This window comes from Globicephala melas, chromosome 19, assembly GCF_963455315.2.
Source record: "Globicephala melas chromosome 19, mGloMel1.2, whole genome shotgun sequence".
NCBI lineage: Eukaryota > Metazoa > Chordata > Mammalia > Artiodactyla > Delphinidae > Globicephala > Globicephala melas.
The window spans coordinates 33,653,675-33,674,630 of record NC_083332.1 but is presented as its reverse complement, the minus strand read 5'-3'; the positions used below and the strand labels follow the sequence as shown (position 1 = coordinate 33,674,630).

The window sequence follows — 20,956 nt, the reverse complement described above, 5'->3', positions numbered from 1 at the left end:
CATTGTCCCAGTTATTAATAAATGTTTTAGCTATGGGGAAATTTTCTGAAAAGTTTCAGATTTCATTGTAAAGCTAGACGAAGGCTTTCTTTTTTTTTTTTTGCGGTACGCGGGCCTGTCACTGCCGTGGCCTCTCCTGCACGTGGGATCCTCCTGGACCAGGGCACGAACCCATGTCCCCTGCATTGGCAGGCGGACTCCCAACCACTGCACCAACAGGGAAGCCCGACAAAGGCTTTCTTTAAAGTGGTTATAATCAATCCTCTCAAAGATAATTTTTGAAATGGTTCCTATTTGCAGCTTTCCAGTGTATATTTAGACTCTCTGGCTAAGATTTCTACGAGATTTTTATTTCGCCTCATGTAGACGGATGACCCAGAAGTCAGGCAGGGTAAATTAGACTACATGTTTAAGAAAACAACCAACCAAGCTTTTTCTGCTATTAAGAAATTAAAATATGATTTACCTGTAAAAATTGCTTGAAGGGACTTACTTAAGACAAGGAATTTAGGAATTTAAACAAGGAATTTACTTAAAAGAAGGAATTTAGGAAACAGGCTTATTAATTCCATAATTCATTATAAATTGTTAATGTGTCAGTTCTCATGTCTTCTGTTTGAAAGGGAAAGAATCTTTTACTATCAACTCCAAGCCACAAAGCCAATCCATATTATCTATCATTAAGTAAATTGTTCTTTAATGATTTAAATTGAGCTTTGGAATTCAATGACTTGAATACATATTTTGTTCTGAAAATTCTGAATGCTGTTAAAGAAAAAAAAAAAATACACAAATGAAACCACACACAAGATCTCTTTAAACTTGACTTGTCCACACTACAGACAAACCAAACAACACTTCTTAGACTGACATGAAACAGCTTTTCCAAGGCTTTCCCTTCTTGATGGTTAGTCCCTGAGTCTCCTCTCCCCTTAGGACATCTGCTTTGGTGTAAAATCCCTTCCCTAGATCCTGAGTCAGAGTAGTACTTGGAGCCAGGACAATTGAGAAAACTGATTTAGAAGTAAGAGACACAGTAAATATAACATGAAGACCAGAAGATAAAGGTGGAAACAAGAGGTTACCACACGTAAGTGTGATGTGGCACTTGGATAAAACAACGTTGTATCTTTAGAAGATTTTGTGTTTGTTTATAAATCCTAAGAAAACTTTAACTCTGAAAATACTTTTTTTCCTCTCTTTCTTTGCTGAATTCTATTTTTCCCCCTCTGTCACACATTTCTCAGGTTAGAGCCTAGATTAACTCAACCACTCTATTTACCCCTGATCTCCCTTCCAGAAAAGCTTCCTATTTGACCTTCACATCCACCAGCCCAGCTGCAAAACCAAAAAAAGTCACAATGAACCCAAAGTCACTATCTCTATGAGGACTTAACTTGTAAAGGCCCCAAGGATGACACACCTCTGGAAATATAAATATGTTATCCCCTCAATTTTCAGGCACTTCTTTTTCTAAAATGCTCTCATACTACTTGTTTCTCCTACTTTCCCCTTGTATAGAAGTTGAAAACCAGGAATTCGTAATTAGTAATGACAGGAAATATGTATTCTAGCCAAGGGAATAGACTGATTTCCTGTAGGGTTAAAGATAGCATAATGTCTAGATACCTTTTACAATTTATGTTCCTTATTTTTGGTGTTGTTTACTTAACTTCAACTACCAGGGACTGAAGTATAACAGGAACATAAATGTCTCAGGCGTATCAATGTTTATTAACACATGTAATTGGCCCATCTATTCTGATTTAAATGTATCATTTCAAAGCAACTTACATACACAAAAAAATGGAGAAAATAAGTATGTTTTAGTTAAAAAAATCTAATTTTCAGAAGTTGTTTGGATTGTCTACAATGTACTTGAAGGCAAATGATGATTTCTTTTAAATATTTCCAAGTGATCGTCACCTATCCATCAATAATTTGAGCTCTGTGTATAACAGTACCAAAAGGCATTATTTCATAAGTCCTGGGAAAGTCCTCAAATCCAAAACATAAACAGGCTGTCTTTTTAAAATTTTTTTAAGTTTGGGGAAGGTTTATTATTTTTTTTCTCTTCTGCCACCCAAAGCCAGCCAGGCTCCTTGAGGTGAACATAGATGGGTGTCGACACTCTCCATGCAGGTAAAGGACCAAAGGAGGCACGTAAACAGGCAGGGGAGCCAAACAAAAGAACTTCTTGAGAGTAAGTAAGATTCTACATGTTCTGCTCTTTTTAAAAGGTCTAGTTCACTTCAGCTAGCTTAACAGTGAAACTGTATTCTTCTCTTCAACATTTATAGAAACTGCTGATCCTTAGGCTCTTAAAATCCAAGAGTGGAAGTGAAAGTTTGGTTAGCTATTTCCTCAACTCAAATCAGACACATCACAACTATTTCAGGCCATATGACTAAAATGCTCTGGACTGTTTAAACGAATACAGTAAAATAAAGATGGAGACACCAGATAATGCTAAATTTGCAATGGGAATGAAATTACAAAATTTAAGCTGAGTAGGATTCAAATGAGATCACTGGAATGTTTCTTAAGAATAGGTAGATAAACACTTGAGACCCATTAGAACATGACAAACAACTAGAATTCTGCACATGGCAGACACTGGGGTTTAATGGGCAAGATAGTTATGCTCTCTACAGAAACTTCTCAGTTACAAGATTCAAGGATCTGATTAGAAATCTTTACTTCTACAAAAACAAGGCTTTTTTTTTTTTTTAAAAAGAACAAATTCTTTTTCTTCACTCGAAAAAAATTTATATAAACTAATAATAATATAAGCAACTTACAATTTATATCCTTGCCATGTCCATGTCACAGTATCCTAGAATAACAATAGTATTAAACTGTTAGTTCAGAAAAAAAATACCAAATAAAACAAAAATTTTATTTTGATACTGAATATACTTTCTTTCTGAATGAAAAGCAATATGCTGAAAAGTAAGACAAGCATACTATTATTGTTAAACAAGAGTGAACTGATCTATAAATTCTTGGATCACATATCTACATGGCAAAGATCTGTCTTCCATATGTAACCACCTATCTTTTTATGGAATTAAGTTGCTTTGAATTTTTTAAAAAACTTGTGCATGCTTAACTATTTTTCTCCTAATATGAACATATCTGGGTAATTAATTGGCTTACAAAAACCAGAATACATCAGTTCTTAAAAAAAAAAAGTTTATTTGGGGAAAAAAGACTACAGTAGTGAGGTAGTGCACAGTGAAAGAATTTGAGTAAATGACAAATGCAAACCCACAGGTAGAAGTACGCTGAGTAAAAATTTGATGAATTTTAATTTTTTAACTACAAGTGTCCAAGGTTGAGAAATAAGCCGCTGATAGAAAGTTGAATGGATTAAGAACTCAATCTTAAATGACACAGATGATTAATAATTACATCCTGCCTTTTAATGTAAATTCTCTAGTAAAGAAAGCTCCTCTCCAAAACAGAACATCCCTCCCCCTGCCAAAAAACCACTTTTTTTAGGAAAATGGTGACGCAGTCAATACCCAGAAAAAGACAAAGCTCCTCGCTGGAGCAGAAGAGTATTTCCTGAGCCCACATGGACTTTCTATAGGATGTTAGGTTCTTTTCAGATATTTCCTTATTTAAGCTACTTGCCAAGTGTCACACAGCTACGAAGTACTGAGCCCGTAATTAAACACCAAGCCTCTTCCAAATTTATCCTACTACTTCAATCCTTCTCCACCAGTAATGACCAGTGAATCAGGAGATTTCTCCTTCTAAGCTTAGTGAAAACTACAAATTTATGAGAGTTTTCTGAAGTCCAGTCTAAGAGACCCTGAATCTGAGACTTAACCATACCATCACAGTGACTACAGGGTAGAAGCTAAGGAAATATCTTCCTATAGCTTAGTAATAGCAAAAGCAATATGTCAAATTGGTATCAACCAATATGTTCCTATCTTGCAAATTTTTAAAAACTAAATTATAGCAAGGAGAATGAGTCTACCCATCTGCTCCCACCATTTATCTATTCATCTATTTTATTTTTTCAAACAAAAGGGGTCCTAGAGAATTTGTGCTGTTTGGAATGTTGAGATTCTTCCCATAGTAAACTATGATGCTTACCAGCTTGTTTGGGTATCTGAGGAGAACTGGCTGTACTGGAACTCCTGGAATGAAGGCCCCTATAACCATATAGTGAAATTTTATAACATGCTCTTTATATGAACACAAACTTTACAGTGAATTAAAAAATTAATAATAAATGATGTAAATATGTTAAATGTTTTAAGAGTACATATAAACTATTGGCTAAATGTTGGTAAATCCCCAGTGTTAGCCAAAATGACAGATTTTTGAATTCAGAATTATATAAGCAAAATATTAAATGTTATGCCTAAGTCACTTAAAATATTACTTATATCTCCATTTGTTTTCATTTGCCAAATACCTATTATTCAACAGGATTAAAAAAAACAGTAATGATGAAACCAAGACAAAGAGAAAATAAAGAGAAGAAAATCTAGTTGAAACCAAATGCTTGAACCCTAAACTATCACACTTGCTAGAATTGAGTTCTAACTTTGGCTCTGAGCATTCTAGCAGCCAATACGAAAACATTTTAAAGTATTAATAATTACTGTGAAATGACATATGAAATTACAAATTACTATAAAATCCACAACTTCATAATATATATATATATTTTTTGCGGTACGCGGGCCTCTCACTGTTGTGGCCTCCACTGTTGCGGAGCACAGACTCTGGACCCGCAGGCTCCGCGGCATGTGGGATCTTCCCAGACCGGGGCACGAACCCGTGTCCCCTGCGTCGACAGGTGGACTCTCAACCACTGCGCCACCAGGGAAGCCTTCATAATATTTTAAAAAGGAGTGAACCTTAGAAGGAACTGAAGGTATTTTAATGATAATTGAAGTAGGTTTTCTAACTTGATGACACAGGACCCCAAGTGTCTGTGAGGGTTATCTTTGGAGGAAAAGAAAAATCTGCTAGTGGCTTCTGCTCACACACACACACACACACACACACACACACACACACACACACACACACACGGGACATTCCAAGGAAGAAGGGGTTATGATACCAAAAGAGAAAGCAAAGGAGTGAGTTCTGTGGATCCACATCATTCAAAACATTTTATCAGAAAATAAGAAATGCTCCAAGCAAACTGACAAGTTATTTTGTATATTTATTATCAGATCATTGAGAAATCTTCCATACTACTTTGTCACAATACATAATTTAATTGATCTCACCTGGTTTAAAAGTAATCAAACAGGAACGATTAGTACAAGTACCTTCTGGGAAAACTAGTATCTTGGGAGAAAAGGAATAGATTTAATATTTCAGTCTAATTAATAGATTAGCTCTTTACTTGCTTTCTTAAGACTTTGCAAATAGTTGCCAATTTTTATAAAGCAAAAATAAAATAAAAGGCTAACACCTGATTCTAGTGAAAGCTAGAATCTGATTATTCGGTTTTGCTCTAAAAGAAGTGTAGTCTGACCATTAAGATAACTAGAAAATGAATTAAAGCTTTGAAGAGAAAATACACATAGTAAATATTTCTTAATGATGATGCTAATGATCTGAATAGACTTCGAAGAAGATGTAGACCCTGAATCATGGTCAAAGTGTACATTTTAGGCAATATTAAATGCCTTCTTCTACTGCTGTACACCCTTAACCAAATCATTTCCTACTTCTTTGTTTCAGTTTTCCCATTAAATGATATTCCCTCTTACAACATATAGCTTTGGGACGTACTGAGAAAAAAGGAGGAAATGCCTACAATATGCTTTATGCTTACTTCAATTTGTTGACATATGGAATACAATTTAATGTCCTTTTTTGAGGAGATGTTTTTAGCTTTTAATATACTTCTTTATGTTTTCCACACAAAAGACAGGCAGTACAGTTCCTCATTAACTGAACAGCATAGCAACTTCATTTTTCTGAAGCTTTTAGAATTTAGCAATGAGTAAATTGCTAGGCACATAAAACAAAAAAGAAAATCCCTGCACTAACAGCAGTTAGTAATGGGTATTTTATAATAATTAGAGAAGGAAAACATTATTAAGCTAAATTGTCACAATAACAAGTTATTTGTAAAATAAAAATTGTGAATAGGTGTAGTTCCATCCTCCAATTAAAAAAAAACCAGGTTTCTTACCCCAATCGGATACAATATCAAATATGATTCATGGAGTGGATATTCTATATACTATGAACAATAAATTAATATAGAGTAAATCATAAAATCTCAAGAACTGGATGGGGCATTAAAAGTCATATAGCATCTCTAATGCTTGAATTCTTTTTACAATATCCCACCCAAGTTGTTGCTTAGCCAGTGCCTGAACATTCCAGAAAGAGATTCCAAATCAGACCATTCTAATTCTGGACAGAAAACTTGAGATGAGCAAAATGAACTGAAATCTACCTACTTGTTAACTTTCACCCACAAGTCCTAGATACATTCCTTGGAGCCAAGAGCAAAATCACACCCTTATTCCAAATGCCATTTCTTCCCAGTGACTTTTTAAATCATTCCTTACATGCCTTGGTTTCTAAAACCTCCTGGTTGGTCATATGCCTCTTGGTACTTTAACAACTACAAATCACCATGAGTGGCCAGACCACCTCAGGACCATGAGTTCTGCTAGAGATCACTTGTTTTCACCTGGGCAAAGATAGAGGGGTACTTATCAGAATCATCCATGAGGCTCCATTTATGCAATAAATGTTGCCCCTTCCACACCTTCAAAAAGCATTCCAGGGGAAGGAGGTGGTGGGATGGTAAAATGTGAAAAAGTTCTACAGGTGATTCTGATATGCCCCTGAACTAAAAAGGCTGTCTAAATACACTTCAGATAAACTTAAGATTTTAATCATTTCCAAAATAAACCCACCATATTGTTGAGTATAACTGAGCTTCAGTATCTCATCTTTAAAAGGGTAAATAAATTCAGAGGTAGAGAATTACTTTTTATTAGACAAAGTAAAAACCAGTTCAAAGAGTTTGGAGAATAAAAAAGAATGATACATTTAATTCCACAGAGTATCTCATGAGGAAGAGGACTTTTTAATATTCACTCATTTATTCTGCTTCTAGACATCTAGCAGAAGGTGTCCCCCAGTATTGGATCTGTGGATCCAAATGAGTATGTATACAAGTGTACAATAAATAAATTTTCAATATATTTAAATAAACATCTACTATGTTTTACCTGGGGCCATTCCCCTCCTGATGTGGCCCGCCTTATTATTTCATTTATTGTGTTTTTTCGAGAATCTGGATCTACACGGGACACCAACACTGGTTGCAGAGCCCGCAATATTCCTTTAAAACAAATGAAAAGTCACAACTAAGTCATTTTTGGGGCTAAAGCTACGACAGCAATGATACCAGATAAATCATAAAACAAATTGTATGGAAAATTAAAATGACAGCAAATCAAAGAGAACAACTTAAAAAAGCCCTCTAATTTAAAGTTTATTAGAACTTAGCTTCCAGTTTCAAAAGGATAGGTGGATATTTAGACCTAAAAATATTTCACTGATTTAACAGAAGTTAGCAGCAGGAATATGAAAAGAAGCAAATGCAGTTTTCTCCCTAAAAGACTTCTTCCTCAATTGACATTACACATTTGGAATATACTATAAGATTATCTTGTTTTATTTCAGGAATATCCTGCAAACCGATTATGTGAAGTCATAGTACACGTGGGTAGGAGGCAATTATTATTTATCTTACTAAAATTTTCAGCGCAATAGTCTTTTAAGTAGGTAGCTTCCTAGCACATGCAAAATAAACCTCAATTTACCAAAAGACTATTGCTAAACAACTTTTGGGGAAAATGTCATATTACACAAAGCAAGGTGGTTACCTTAAGAAAAAAGAGAGAGAGAGAGAGAGAGTCTGTCTTTCTTAGATGAATGACAAAGCTGTAAGAACTACTATTATTTCTCCAGAGTACCAAGGCAACATCAGGCAGTTTTCACACGCACTTTCTCACCACTTGATGCTTGGCAATAACCTTGGGACAACTGGTAGCAGTTACTTGGAGACTAATCCCCTGGGGAGAGAGCAAAGCATCTGGTGGGAAAAACATTTCACTTGCTTCATTATTTTTTATGGCAGGAAGCATTAATTTTTCCACATCATAATTTTCAAAGAGTTACACATTTGTCCCTCATGGAGATCTGGACAATAATGAAGAAAACAGAGTTAGGAGAAAAGACTTAGTGCATTTATTTATCAGTCTAATACGCTAAAGAGAAATTCACTGAAATAGCATGTAACCAGTGCTTTCACAGATTCTTAGATTAAATTCTCTCTCCAAAAAATCTACCATGTTTGGTATTTAAAAACTGTTCTTTTTGGCTATATTTAGGAGCAGAAAGAGGTGATGGTGCAGTGACAGAGTTTAGACTTAAAAAGAATGATAAGGGTACAGATACGGAAGTCTTTAATCTTTTTTCATAAATTCATTCTTGTGATATAGTACCTCATTAAAAGCAAGGAAATATGTTTGAAGTGTTTTATTATTTTAAAGTTTTTAAAAAGCCTACCAATGAACTATACATGATTTTCTAAATTGAAAGCATGAACATGAAAATATTTTATCTCTGTTATCTTATAAAGTACTTACTGCCAATCAGAGGCACCTGCACATTCTCATGTCGAGATACTATAGAAGGTAACCCAGCCACAACACAGGCAATTCCATCAAAGAATGTTGAATGAGGGGCAACAACAAAAATTGGTGCTTCCACAGGACTTGCGATCTTTCCTTTCACGGTAACTATAAATCCCATTGAAAAGAACATGGCATGGCCTAGAAACTTCAAGACTGGCTGAGTAATTGTCCTTTGGAAATAAATACAAAAAAGGACATAATTAGCTTTGCCAACTGCAGCTAACAGCAGGGTTTTACTCTAAAGCACAATGCAAAAACCAAGACAAGCTGGAGCACTTCATTTTAAAACGTGAGCTAAGAAGAATAGCTAACACTTCAGTGGAGCTCTTTCTGCCAGGCACTGTTCTAAGTAATTTATGCATATTAATTTCTTTAATCCTTAGCCCAATCTTATGAAATAGATAGCATTTATTATTATCCCCATTTTACAGACATGAAAACTGAGTCCCAGAGAAGTAATTTTCCCAAGGCCATGTGGCTAATAAGTGGCTCCTTTATTCTGTGACTATAAAGTAATAAGAATGAATCTTCAACATGTATCCACCACTGAGAAATCCAAATCAGTACTGTCCTTCAAAGGAGTCACCTTGGAAATCTATATTTGTGTAACAAGGATGCTGCTACCTCCCAAAACACTTTTAGAACCGGCATGTGGAAATTGTCCTCAGAATTATTTTAGGAATAAAATTTTAAAAGTAAGCCTTATTACCTATATCATTATAGCCCTTAGACATCATCAAGAATCTTAAGAAGTAAATTTACCATCTCACTTCTCTGGAACAAAGAAATTTCAATTCCAGAAATTGAATTATTTACTCTTTAAAAAGAACCTGTCATTAAAGATTAGTTAATTCATCAAATTGTGCCAGGAATTGTGTTGGACACACAAGACAAGTAAGATCCAGGTCTCTGTCCTTGATAAACTCAGTTGAGTAGAGAAACAAAAAAATAGCCCTGGAAGTACAAACACATGACAGACATCTCAGTATGTGAATAAGCGTTATAGCTTTGCATGAAAAATGTCTCCCATAAGACATCCAGTAGGAGCTTTAAAAAATGGGCTTCCTATAGAATTCTCTCAAAATTCACATAATAATATAGCGAGGCGCTATTAAGCAACTAACTCCTGGGAAGTTTCTCTAACTTTAATTTCACAGTAAGGAGAAGTGAGATACAGAAAACCAAAGAACTTTTCCAGAGGGCACAGGGAAATGACCGATCTCTCCTTGCCCTGTAGTTTAGAGTTGAGATCTCTATTTATTTAAAGATAAAGAGCTCATCCCTTCACAGAATTTCCATACCTCTTATTTTTTATTTTTAGTGACATAGCCTGTAAAAACTATATTCCAAAATATCCTATATTCAGAGTCATAATTGTTGTTCACTGACTAAACTTTGACAAACTCTTCTTTATCTTGATTTTCCTAATATTTAGACATAGTTATTTCTTACCTCTTCCAACCAGTTATTGGGTGGGTCAGCTTTTCAGGACAGCATGTTGTTGAAATTGCAGCAAATAGCCACGCCAGTAATAAAATTAATGCAAGCAACAGGGCACGAATTGGAAGCAGGATAATTCCAAGAAAGAAAATCTGAAATCAAAGTTGATTAAAAAAACAGATGACATTATTTTAATGCTGTAGTTATCAAACAGAAATACATAAGAGGAAAATCTTATGCTATTCATGCATTCATTCAAAGATGAATTGGGCATTACCCTATACCAGACAAGGATCTAAGCACAAAGAAAATAAGACATTGTATCTGACCTCACAAAGCCTACAAAGCAGCAAAAGAAACAGGGAAGAAAACCAAGTACTGCCTGATCTGTATATCAATGAACGTGAATCGGGCTGCTGAGGGAACAAAGAAAAGGTTTGTTGGACTTAGTAGTCAGGGAAAGCTTCCTGGAGGAGTTGAAGCTGAAACGTCTTGCTTTAAGAAGCAAGCAGAAGCTGGCAAGGTAAGAGGGGGAAATAGTTTTTTGAGAGCTATAAGTAGGATGAATATTAGTAAAGGCATTAGAGTGTGAAGAAGTAAATGTATTATTTTATATACCTGCCAGTCCTTTATAACTAACAATAAGGAGATGGGGGAGGAAATACAAGAAATAATAAAAACTAAATAAGAATAAGAATAAAAACTACATAAATAAGAACAGCAAATAATACTGAGTGCTTACTATGTACCAGGCACTCTAAGCACTTGGCATGTAGTAACTTATCTGAGTCTTACAACCTTAAGCTGTTTTACATACAAGAAAGGAGTGGCACAGAGGGAATTAAGTTAAACTGCTTAAGATCACACAGTAAGTGGCAGAACCAGGATTTGAAACCAATGTGGTTATAAAACTCTTGCTCTTAATCCTATCCCATAATGTCTTTCAAGTGAAATAAACTATCCTTATATATCACAAATTGTCTTCTTTTTTTTTAGCCAATTACACTACTCAAACAGTGCTGCCCTTCTTGTCTCTATTGGCCCGTAATGTGAATCTGAGCATCATCAAATAATTTATGAGAAATGCCAAAAATATCGTAGTTATCAGATCTCTATCAAATTATATGTGTACATGTGTATGACTGAATTAAAAATTACATACAAGGCTTCCCTGGTGGTGCAGTGGTTGAGAGTCAGCCTGCCGATGCAGAGGACGCGGGTTCGTGCCCCGGTCTGGGAAGATCCCACATGCCGTGGAGCGGCTGGGCCCGTGAGCCATGGCCACTGAGCCTGTGCATCCGGAGCCTGTGCTCCGCAACGGGAGAGGCCGCAACAGTGAGAGGCCGCAACAGTGAGAGGCCCGCGTACCACCAAAAAAAAAAAAAAAAAAAAAATACAAGGAAATATACAGATCTTAAATGTATAATCAATGAGTTTTGATAAATGTGTACTCTTGTAAACATCACCTCAATCAAGATACAGAACACATCTGCCACTCAGAAAGTTGCCTCATACCTCTTTCAGTCAATACTTATCCTCTTAGGCAACGAATGCTGGATGTTTATCATCATATATTATTAGTTTTGCACGTTCTTGAGTGTCATATAAATGGAATCATACATTATGCATTCTTGTGTGTCTCACTTCTTCCACTTAACATAATGCTTTTGAAATTCAACTATGTTGATTTCGATGTCAGTAAGTCATTCATTCTGACTGCAGAGTATTATTCTACTATATGACCATATGACAATCTGTCTATTCTCCTGTTGATGAACATTTGGGCTGTTTCCAGTTGTGGGCTATTATGAATACAGCCACTACAAACATTCTTCTACAAGCCTTTTTGGGAATAGTTGCTTTCGTTTCTCTTAGGTAAATACCTAGGAGTGGAATTGCTGGGTCATAGATGTAGTTTAACTTTATAAGAAACTGGCCAAACAATTTTCCAAAGTGGCTGTATCATTTTAAAGTGTCACTGGTAGTGTATGAGAATTTCAGTTACTGTACATCCTTGCTGACATTTGGTGTTTGTAGTCTTTTATAAAAATCAATTTTACTAAGGCATAATTTACATAAAATAAAATGCACCTATTTTAAGTATGAGGTTTTCAAATGCATAACCCTATGCAGACACCACTATAATCAAGATATAGATCATTTCCATCATCCAGAAAAGTTCCCTTGTGTCTCTTTGGGTTTTTTTTTGTTTTTTTCTTTTGCGGTACACGGGCCTCTCACTGTTGTGGCCTCTCACGTTGCGGAGCACAGGCTCTGGACGTGCAGGCTTAGTGGCCATGGCTCACGGGCCTAGCCGCTCCGCAGCATGTGGGATCTTCCCAGACCAGGGCATGAACCCGTGTCCCCTGCATCGGCAGGCAGACTCTCAACCACTGCGCCACCAGGGAAGCCTCCCTTGTGCCTCTTTGCAGTCAATATATCCTCAGTGTATAGCAACCACTGACAGTCAGTCTTTCTTTCACTATAGTTTTTGCCTGTTCTATATTTTCATATAAATGAAACCACACAGTATGTACTCTTTTATGTCTGGCTTCTTTCACTTCATATTTTTGAGATTCAACCATATTGTCATATGTATCAGTAGTATATTCTTTTTAATTGCAGAGTAATATTCCATTGTATGAATATATCACATTTAATCTATCCATTAATCTGTTCAGGGACATTTAGCCTATTATAAGTTTTTAGCTCTTATGAGTAAACATTAATGTTTGAGTCTCTATGCGGACATACATTTCCATTTCAAGGGGAGTGAAATTGTTGGGCCAGGATATGCCAAACTGTTTTCCAAAGTAGTTGTATCATTTTATATCTCCACCAACAAAGTATGAAATTTCCTGTTGCTTCACACCCTCATCAACATTCAGTGTTGTCAGTCTTTGTAGCCATTCTAGTGGGTGTAAAATGATATCTCACTGTGGTTTTAATTCATATTTCCTTGATGAACAATGACAGTGAGCACATTTTTTCATGTGCTTATTGGTCATCCCTTTAACCTGTCTGTTCGAGTCTTTGGCTCATTTTTATTGGGTAGTTAGTCCTTTTCTTATCAATTTGTAGGAGTTCTTTATATGTTCTGTTTACAAGCCCTTTTTCAATACATGTATTGAAAATATTTTCTCCCATTTCATGGCGTGCCTTTTCATTTTCTTTATTTTTTTTTTAATTTAATTTATTTATTTTTGTCTGTGTTGGGTCTTTGTTGCTGTGTGTGGGCTTTCTCTAGTTGCGGTGAGCCGGGGCTTCTCTTCATTGTGGTACACGGGCTTCTCATTGTGGTGGCTTCTCTTTGTTGCGGAGCATGGGCTCTAGATGAGCAGGCTTCAGTAGTTGTGGCACACTGGCTCAGTAGTTGTGGCTCATGGGCTCTAGAGCGCAGGCTCAGTAGTTGTGGCACACAGGCTTAGTTGCTCCACGGCATGTGGGATCTTTCCGGACCAGGGCTCAAACCCGTGTCTCCTGCATTGGCAGGCAGATTCTTAACCACTGAGCACCAGGGAAGTCCGCCTTTTCATTTTTTTAATGGTATCCTCTGATGAGAAGAATTTTAATTCTGATGAAGACTAATTTATCAATTTTTATTTTCTGTTTAGTTCTCTTCTGAATCCTTTCTAAGAAATCTTTACCTATCTCAAGATCATGAAGATATTTTATATTTTCTTCTTCTTCTAGAAGATATATGAGTTTTGCTTTTATGTTCAAGACTATGATCCACCTTAAATTACTTTCTGTGTAGTGTGCAGAAGGGATCAAGTTTCTTTTTTTTTTTTTTTTTTTCCGTATGCAGGCCTCTCACTGTTGTGGCCTCTCCCGTTGCAGAGCACAGGCTCCGGATGCGCAGGCTCAGCGGCCATGGCTCACAGGCCCAGCAGCTCCACGGCACATGGGATCCTCCCAGACCGGGGCACGAACCTGCGTCCCCTGCATCGGTAGGCGGACCCCCAACGACTGCGCCACCAGGGAAGCCCGTCAAGTTTCATTTTTATCCATAGATTTATCTACTTGTTCCAGAACCAATTCCATCCCCCCTCCTTTTTCTTTTTGGCTGTGCTGCCGCTTGCGGGATCTTAGTTCCCCAACCAGGGATTGAACCCTGGCCCCAGTAATGAAAGCGCCGAGTCCTAACCACTGGACCGCCAGGGAATTCCCCAGAACCAATTTTTGAAAAGACTTGACATTCCCCGATAAATTCTCTTGGCCACTTTGTCAAAAATTAATTGAACATACATGTGGGCTCTCTATTCTGTTCAATTGATCTATTCATCTGTCCTTCTGTTGATACTACCCTACCCTCTTAATTGCTGTAGCTTTCTAGTAATTCTTGACATAAGGTAGTGTATGTCCTCCAACTTTTTCTTTTTCAAGATTTTTTTGGGCTAATATAGATCCTTTGCATTTCCACATAAATTTCAGAATTAGTCAGTTTCCACACAAACAAAAAGCCTGTTGGGATTTTTGTTGAGATTTCAATGAATCTATAGATCAATTTGGGAGGAATTATCATCTTAATAATGTCGATTCTTCAAACTTATAAACATGGTATATCTCTTCATTTTACGTAAATCTTCATTAATTTCTCACAATGGTGTTTTGTTGTTTTCATTGTAGTGGTCTTACATGATTCTGGTTAATATATTCCTACGTATTTCAGGTCATTTTATTGCTATTATGAGATTATTTAATTTCATTTTGCAATTGTTTGCTGCTAGTATATACACAAAGTTGATTTAAAATTTTAATCTTTAAACATTATTAAGATGACAAAATCAATTCTGAGTAACTCTGTCGAATTAAAAGGATTACCCATTATATTGCCATTTGGAAATATGTCATCTCTGTAGGAAGGCCTTCTTTCAACACTCTATTGGGATTATTTTCCTCTCTGGATTTACTTCATAGCACTTACTAAAACATGGAATTATATATTTCTATACTTGCTTGTTTAACTTTTTCAGTGAAATACAAGCTTTAAATAGGCAGGGTCCTTATTTCTCTTGTTCATTGCTATGTCTCCGGGGATTAACAGTGTGCCTGGCACATAGTAGGCATCCAACAAATATTTTTGGTATGGTAAATGACCCCACAATTACAACCACTCATTTTAATTCCATATTCTGTTGAGGAAATAGAAGTTAGGCTAATTTTTTATATGCCATTGTGTAGCAGACCCTTAAACGGTCAAAAAAGAGAAGGGGAGCAATAAAGCTAAGCCCTATAATGAGACACAAAAGTCACAACAGTCCTTAAGCAAGACGTTGATCATCATTTAGGATTAAATTTAGTCTGATTTAATCATATCAAATCATACTTAAATTCAAGTATATCAATCTTTTAAACTGGATAATACAGACAACATTGTTTTTCAATCATGTCTATTTAAATTTTCCTTTTACCCAGACTGTTCAAGCCATTGAAACTACCTTGGAATCTCTCGTCTACATGCATTTTTAATTTTTTTTTTTTTTTTTTTTTTGCGGTATGCGGGTCTCTCACTGTTGTGGCCTCTCCCGTTGCGGAGCACAGGCTCCGGATGCGCAGGCTCAGCGGCCATGGCTCACGGGCCCAGCCGCTCCGCGGCATGTGGGATCTTCCCGGACCAGGGCACGAACCCGTGTCCCCTGCATTGGCAGGCGGACTCTCAACCACTGCGCCACCAGGGAAGCCCGCATTTTTAATTTTTTAAAAAATATCGAGACTATATTCATTTCTATCCAATCCAAGTGGTAAATTTTAAGTGCAGTATACAATTGTAGATAACAAAGAGCATAACTATCAATATTAAGATCAGCAAACAATACCAGATTCTTTCACACATTATCTCACTTAAATTTTAATCCCTCTTCCATGTATTATTATTCCAATTTAATAGATGAGGAAAGTGAAGTTCAGAGAGGTTAAGTGACTTGGCCAAAGCTATACAACTAATAAATGGCAGGGCCTGAGCAGGTTTTCTGACTAACACTAGTGATCTTTCCATCATCCTACAACTCTTGCAGGGTTATTTGAAAGTGCTCTCAAAATGGTTGCAGGCATGCTATTAAAAAAACCCCAAAAACTCAAAAACTTAATAATTTACTCCAGGTACAATATAAATACTATAAATATGCCACTTTGAGCCTCTCTCCAAAACATGAAGCCAAATAGATGGACATGACTTTCATTTAAGTATGACCGATTTGACTCAATCAGACCAAAAGGAACCTTGAATGATAGTCAATGTATTTATTGTTTCAGAAGTTTTAAGATATAAAGGGAATATCTATCCATTTAAAGACATGAAGATCAAATTTTTAAACATTTAGTTTCTTTACAAAGAGGTATTACTACATTCACTATCTTCCTCTTCCTCTCTCACACCTTTCTTCAACCAGACACCCATCTACCATTATTCTAACCACCACCCCATGCTGCTTAGCCAAAAAGCGCGTATGCGTTTTTTCCTGACTATATTCATTTATATATATACACTTAACCTGCTTCCATCGTAGAGAACAACAGTCTCAGGGCACGCAAGTATGCCGTGCAAAAACGACACTATTTCAAATCCAAAGTAAATAAATGAGTGAGATGGATAGGAGAATATTAAAACCATTTTTTCCACGCAGAACACAAAGGACAAACATAGCTTGCATAGTCTATCTTGTTCTCTGATCACTAACTTCACCAAACAGGAAGTCCAAAGAGCGAGTATTACAAGAAAGAGCAGCGTTTTACAAGAAAAAGGAAAGGACAGGAAACTTCCTTTTTGTATGTAGCTGTTTTTAAGAATGAAAGAAAGTCTGAGCTGCTTCTCATCCTTGAATGTAGAAGTGTTTGGGCGAAAACTGACTCAGGACCAAAAACTCTTGACTACCTTGAGCTGCCCCACAGAATCCCTTTTCTTAGACTGTGATTTCCCGTCCTTGATGCCCCTGCTCAGCCGGAGCATCCCAGCCTTTCTTCTTGTTCTAATTCCAGACCTGGGTTCCCTGCCTTCTCCCTTACTCTTCCCATCCCAAACTGACTCCTCTCCTTCCCTGCGGCAAAGCGAAAACTTCCCCAAACCCGCTCTCCTGGGCTACGATGACCTCCCACTAGACTTTCACACACTCCAGTCGAAGTTCTCCCACAGTCGTTGCCTCTTCTCAGCATGGAATGTTTCCTCTGCCAACGGCCCGCCTGCTCGGCCTCCTCCTGTTTAGGACCTTCCTCCAAGGCCCACCTGTGCTTTGCGTCTTCTTTTCTCACACACGCCCCCAGACCATCCTCCAAGGGCCCTCAGTTTTCAGTCCCGCATCTCTGTCCCCTGCAGACTCATGGCCCCTTCAAAAGCCCTCTCCCCTCAGATCTACATCCCTGTCTTCCTCAGAGCCTCGCTTCCCAGACTCATGCCCTCCTCAGCCACTCCCCTCTGACAACAACCTCCCCTGACAGGCCCAAGCTCCCCTCAGACTGCCTCCTCTCTCAGACCCACGTCCCTCCCCTGAATCTGCGTCCCCTGTCAGACGTCCCTCGCCTGGATCTGCGTCCCCTGTCAGCCGCCCCTCCCCTGGATCTGCGTCCCCTGTCAGACGCCCCTCACCTGGATCTGCGTCCCCTGTCAGCCGCCCCTCACCTGAATCTGCGTCCCCTGTCAGCCACCCCTCACCTGGATCTGCGTCCCCTGTCAGCCGCCCCTCACCTGAACCTGCGTCCCCTGTGAGACCCTCGCCCCGCACCTGGATGCGCCTCGCCGCGCCCAGCCGTGTCTGCTGCACGAAGGGGTTGCGCACGGGCGGAGGGAAGAAGGACGTCTGGCGGGGCACTCTGGGCGGCCGCTGCCCCGCGTTGCCGACGCCCGCGCCGGGTCCCGAGGCCGCCACCGCCGCCGCCTCAGCGCACCGGTTCATGGCCGAGCCCGGCGCCTCACAGGAGCGAAGAGACCCAAGCGGTGCGCGCGAGCTGCCGCTGCCGCCAAGGCTTGAGGGGGATCAGCTTAGGAGTCCGGGGTCTTTGCGCAGGCGCCAAAGTTACCTACCCGCCCTCCGGTCTCGCCCCGCCCCCTCCGGCTCTGAACACGCCCAGGCCCTGGCCCCACCCCCTGAGCACACCCCCACCCTTTTAGGTTGTCCGGCTCTTCCTCTTGGGGTTAATAGCTCAGCCTCCTTGGGGGTGAAGGTTTTTCCTTCAGAGCCAGGCACCCCACAATGAGAGACAGTTTAGGCTGAGTTCTCTGCTTTAGGGTCAGGCGGACCTGGATTTCCTTTTGCTTTTTTTTTTTAAAGAAATTTATTTATTTATTTATTTTTGGGTGCGTTGAGTCTTCCTTGTTGCCCACGGGCTATCTTTAGTTGCGGCGAGCGGGGTCTGCTCATCGCGATGGCTTCTCCCATTGCAGAGCACGGGCTCTAGGCGCGCAGGCTCAGTAGTTGCTCCGCGGCATGTGGGATCTTCCTGGACCGGGGCTCGAACCCATGTTCCCTACATTGGCAGGTGGATTCTTGACCACTGCGCCACCAGGGAAGCCCTTCCTCTCGCTTTTACTGGCTCTTTGACGTTGGTCAAATCACTGTCTCCATGAGCCTCCGCTGCCCCCTTCGTAATCGGGGATAAATGGAGCTCACATAAACAACCTGAATCCAGCAATTCAAGTAGCAACCCCTGGGCTGTTCCTGTAAGAGGGTTAATTATCCAGGGTGGGTTTGATTTCTGGTGTATGTTTTGGTTTTGCTTAAACCCGTTTGGGTGGGATATTTATCAGTTACCGCTAAGACTCCTGACTAATATAGAAATTGGTACCAGGAGTGGAATCTCTTTCACTCAAAATATGGACTGACAATGGGGAGATAGTTCTCCAAAGGAAAATTGAAGCTGTAATTACTAGAAAATGACAAAACCACCACTGCCCTCTGCACTAGATGAGGAACCTGGCCTCAAAAAGGGAAGTGACTTGGGCTGTGGCTCCACTTCACCCTGAAGAAGTTCAAGGGCCCATCTGGACCTTTGTTGGTGGGGGTGAGGGGGAGGATTTTCCCAGGACCTGAGATCAGTTGGTCAAGCCCTGAGTGGCTGAGAGGCAGAAGGAGATGGTGAATGATTTATCTTTACTGGTCAACTGCTCACAGCAGGCTGGAGGCATGATGAGAATCTGACTCTGGGCCCTGGGACAGCTGCTCCTTCCAAGGTGTCCACTGTAGAATCTCAGAATCTTCCAACCCTACCAGATAGATGCAGCCTTCAGCTACTCACTTAACCTCTCTGAGCTTGCATACTCATCTCAGAATGGGAAGACTAATTCCTAACCCATAGGATTGTATTGGGTTGGCCAAAAAGTTTGTTTGGGTTTTTCCACACCACACTATGGAAAAGCCCAAACGAACTTTTTGGCCAACCCAGTAGTATCAATTAAGTAAAATAATGCATGGGTAGTGTTCATAGAAAAGCACTCAAGAAATGGCACCTTTTAGGTATTACATAGTGGAGCAGCTGAATTTTCTCAGTATTTAACAGAGAACCTTAATAACAACATATTACAGCCATGATATAAAGTGCCCCAGCTTTGGGGTCTTCAAGTAGAGGGTGTCAGACCCTTATGGTTCTTTAGCACAGAAGGCAGTCTCTCCAAGAGCCCTCAAGGACCGGAGCGATTGGGCAGGCCACAGGAGAAAAGAGGACTCCACCAAGGTCACTTTCAGAGAGACCTGTGCACTCATCATCCGCTTCCCTAGCAGCCCCACCATGAGAGGCCTGAAGTAATAGTCTATCGGAGCCAGAAAGGGCCTCTGAAATAACCCCAGGCCTTAAGTTTCTGTTCTGTAGCAGCTCCAGAATTTCTATATAGGAAGGGATTAAAGATGGGCCATCTGCTGGAGAGGAAGGTAAGGAGCTTACCCATTAATAGAAGCTGTGTTTAGAAAGCACACACATTTCTCCCCTAGTTGAGTTTACTTAGAGGGTTTTGGGGGAGGTGAAGGTTAATGCTGCTGAGGGAGATACTCAGCTTCCGGCTAAACCTTCTTCTCTAGGTCATCTTTGGCCTTGAGTCAGGATGTTACCCAGTATCTATGGTATCCTGGGAAAATCACTTTTCTCCAAGCCTTAGTTTCCTTATCAATAAAAATTGACTAATAATATTCTCCCTTCTTTAGGTTGGTATAAAGGTTAAATGAAGTGATGCACGTGAAGTGCCTGGCATGTAGTAAGCATTCTATTAATGGAAGGGGTATTACTGTTGTTCACTGTTATTAGTATTAGAATTGGTGTTACTGTCAACAAAGAAACAGACTCAAGAAGAGAGGAAACCTTGAACAAGGACCTGCAATTAAATAACAGAAACGCTGCTGTTCCAGGGCTCTTTCCACGGGACAGAGGGACTCCAGCTCACCCACCCTGAGTCTCTCGCTGTTTATTTGGGCATCTGTGACCTTTCCAGCATATGTTACCTGTATGCTGCAGGGAGCGAAGATTTAGACTTTCTAAGTTTCCTCTTCTGGCTGGGGCTGGGGCCCCTCTCTAGTCTCTGCTAAAACAGCCGGCCAACATGGCCACTCAATCGGTGTCTTTATTCATACTTGTTGATTTTTCCCACGGGGAAACTGCTGAAGGGAGAGGAGGGGAGACTGGGTGAGGAGCCAGGGTTTGGTTTTCCTCCATCCAGTGGAGTAAGTGACAGAGGAGGGACATACTAAATAGAGTGACCAAGGGGACCATCACTACGTGGGCTGAGATGCATTGTGCAGTGACTTCAGATAACCTGAGTCCTTCTGTCAGGAAACGCAATTTCAAAGTGGAAAAATAGATCAAAACAAAAAAAAAAACAAAGTGCA

At 39.3% G+C, this 20,956-nt stretch overlaps 1 protein-coding gene across 4 annotated transcripts in view; it reads right to left on the bottom strand.

Moving 5' to 3' along the window:
• LPCAT2 (lysophosphatidylcholine acyltransferase 2) overlaps positions 1-18,121 on the bottom strand; it is a 64,566-nt gene extending 46,445 nt beyond the window's left edge. The window contains exons 1-7 of one of the 4 annotated variants that reach the window (XM_030832938.3): positions 17,870-18,121; positions 10,164-10,303; positions 8,664-8,881; positions 7,239-7,351; positions 5,265-5,325; positions 4,111-4,169; positions 2,802-2,836 (exon numbers count right to left, since the gene is read on the bottom strand). In XM_030832938.3, the coding sequence (XP_030688798.1) occupies positions 2,802-2,836; positions 4,111-4,169; positions 5,265-5,325; positions 7,239-7,351; positions 8,664-8,881; positions 10,164-10,303; positions 17,870-18,040 (797 nt within the window). In that variant the 5' untranslated portion in view covers positions 18,041-18,121. Of the gene's footprint in view, positions 1-2,801; positions 2,837-4,110; positions 5,326-7,238; positions 7,352-7,898; positions 8,088-8,663; positions 8,882-10,163; positions 10,304-17,869 lie in introns of those variants that run through there. The other 3 variants (XM_030832939.3, XM_070044237.1, XM_070044238.1) reach the window with 3 other exon arrangements.
• Positions 18,122-20,956: the final 2,835 nt, after the last annotated feature.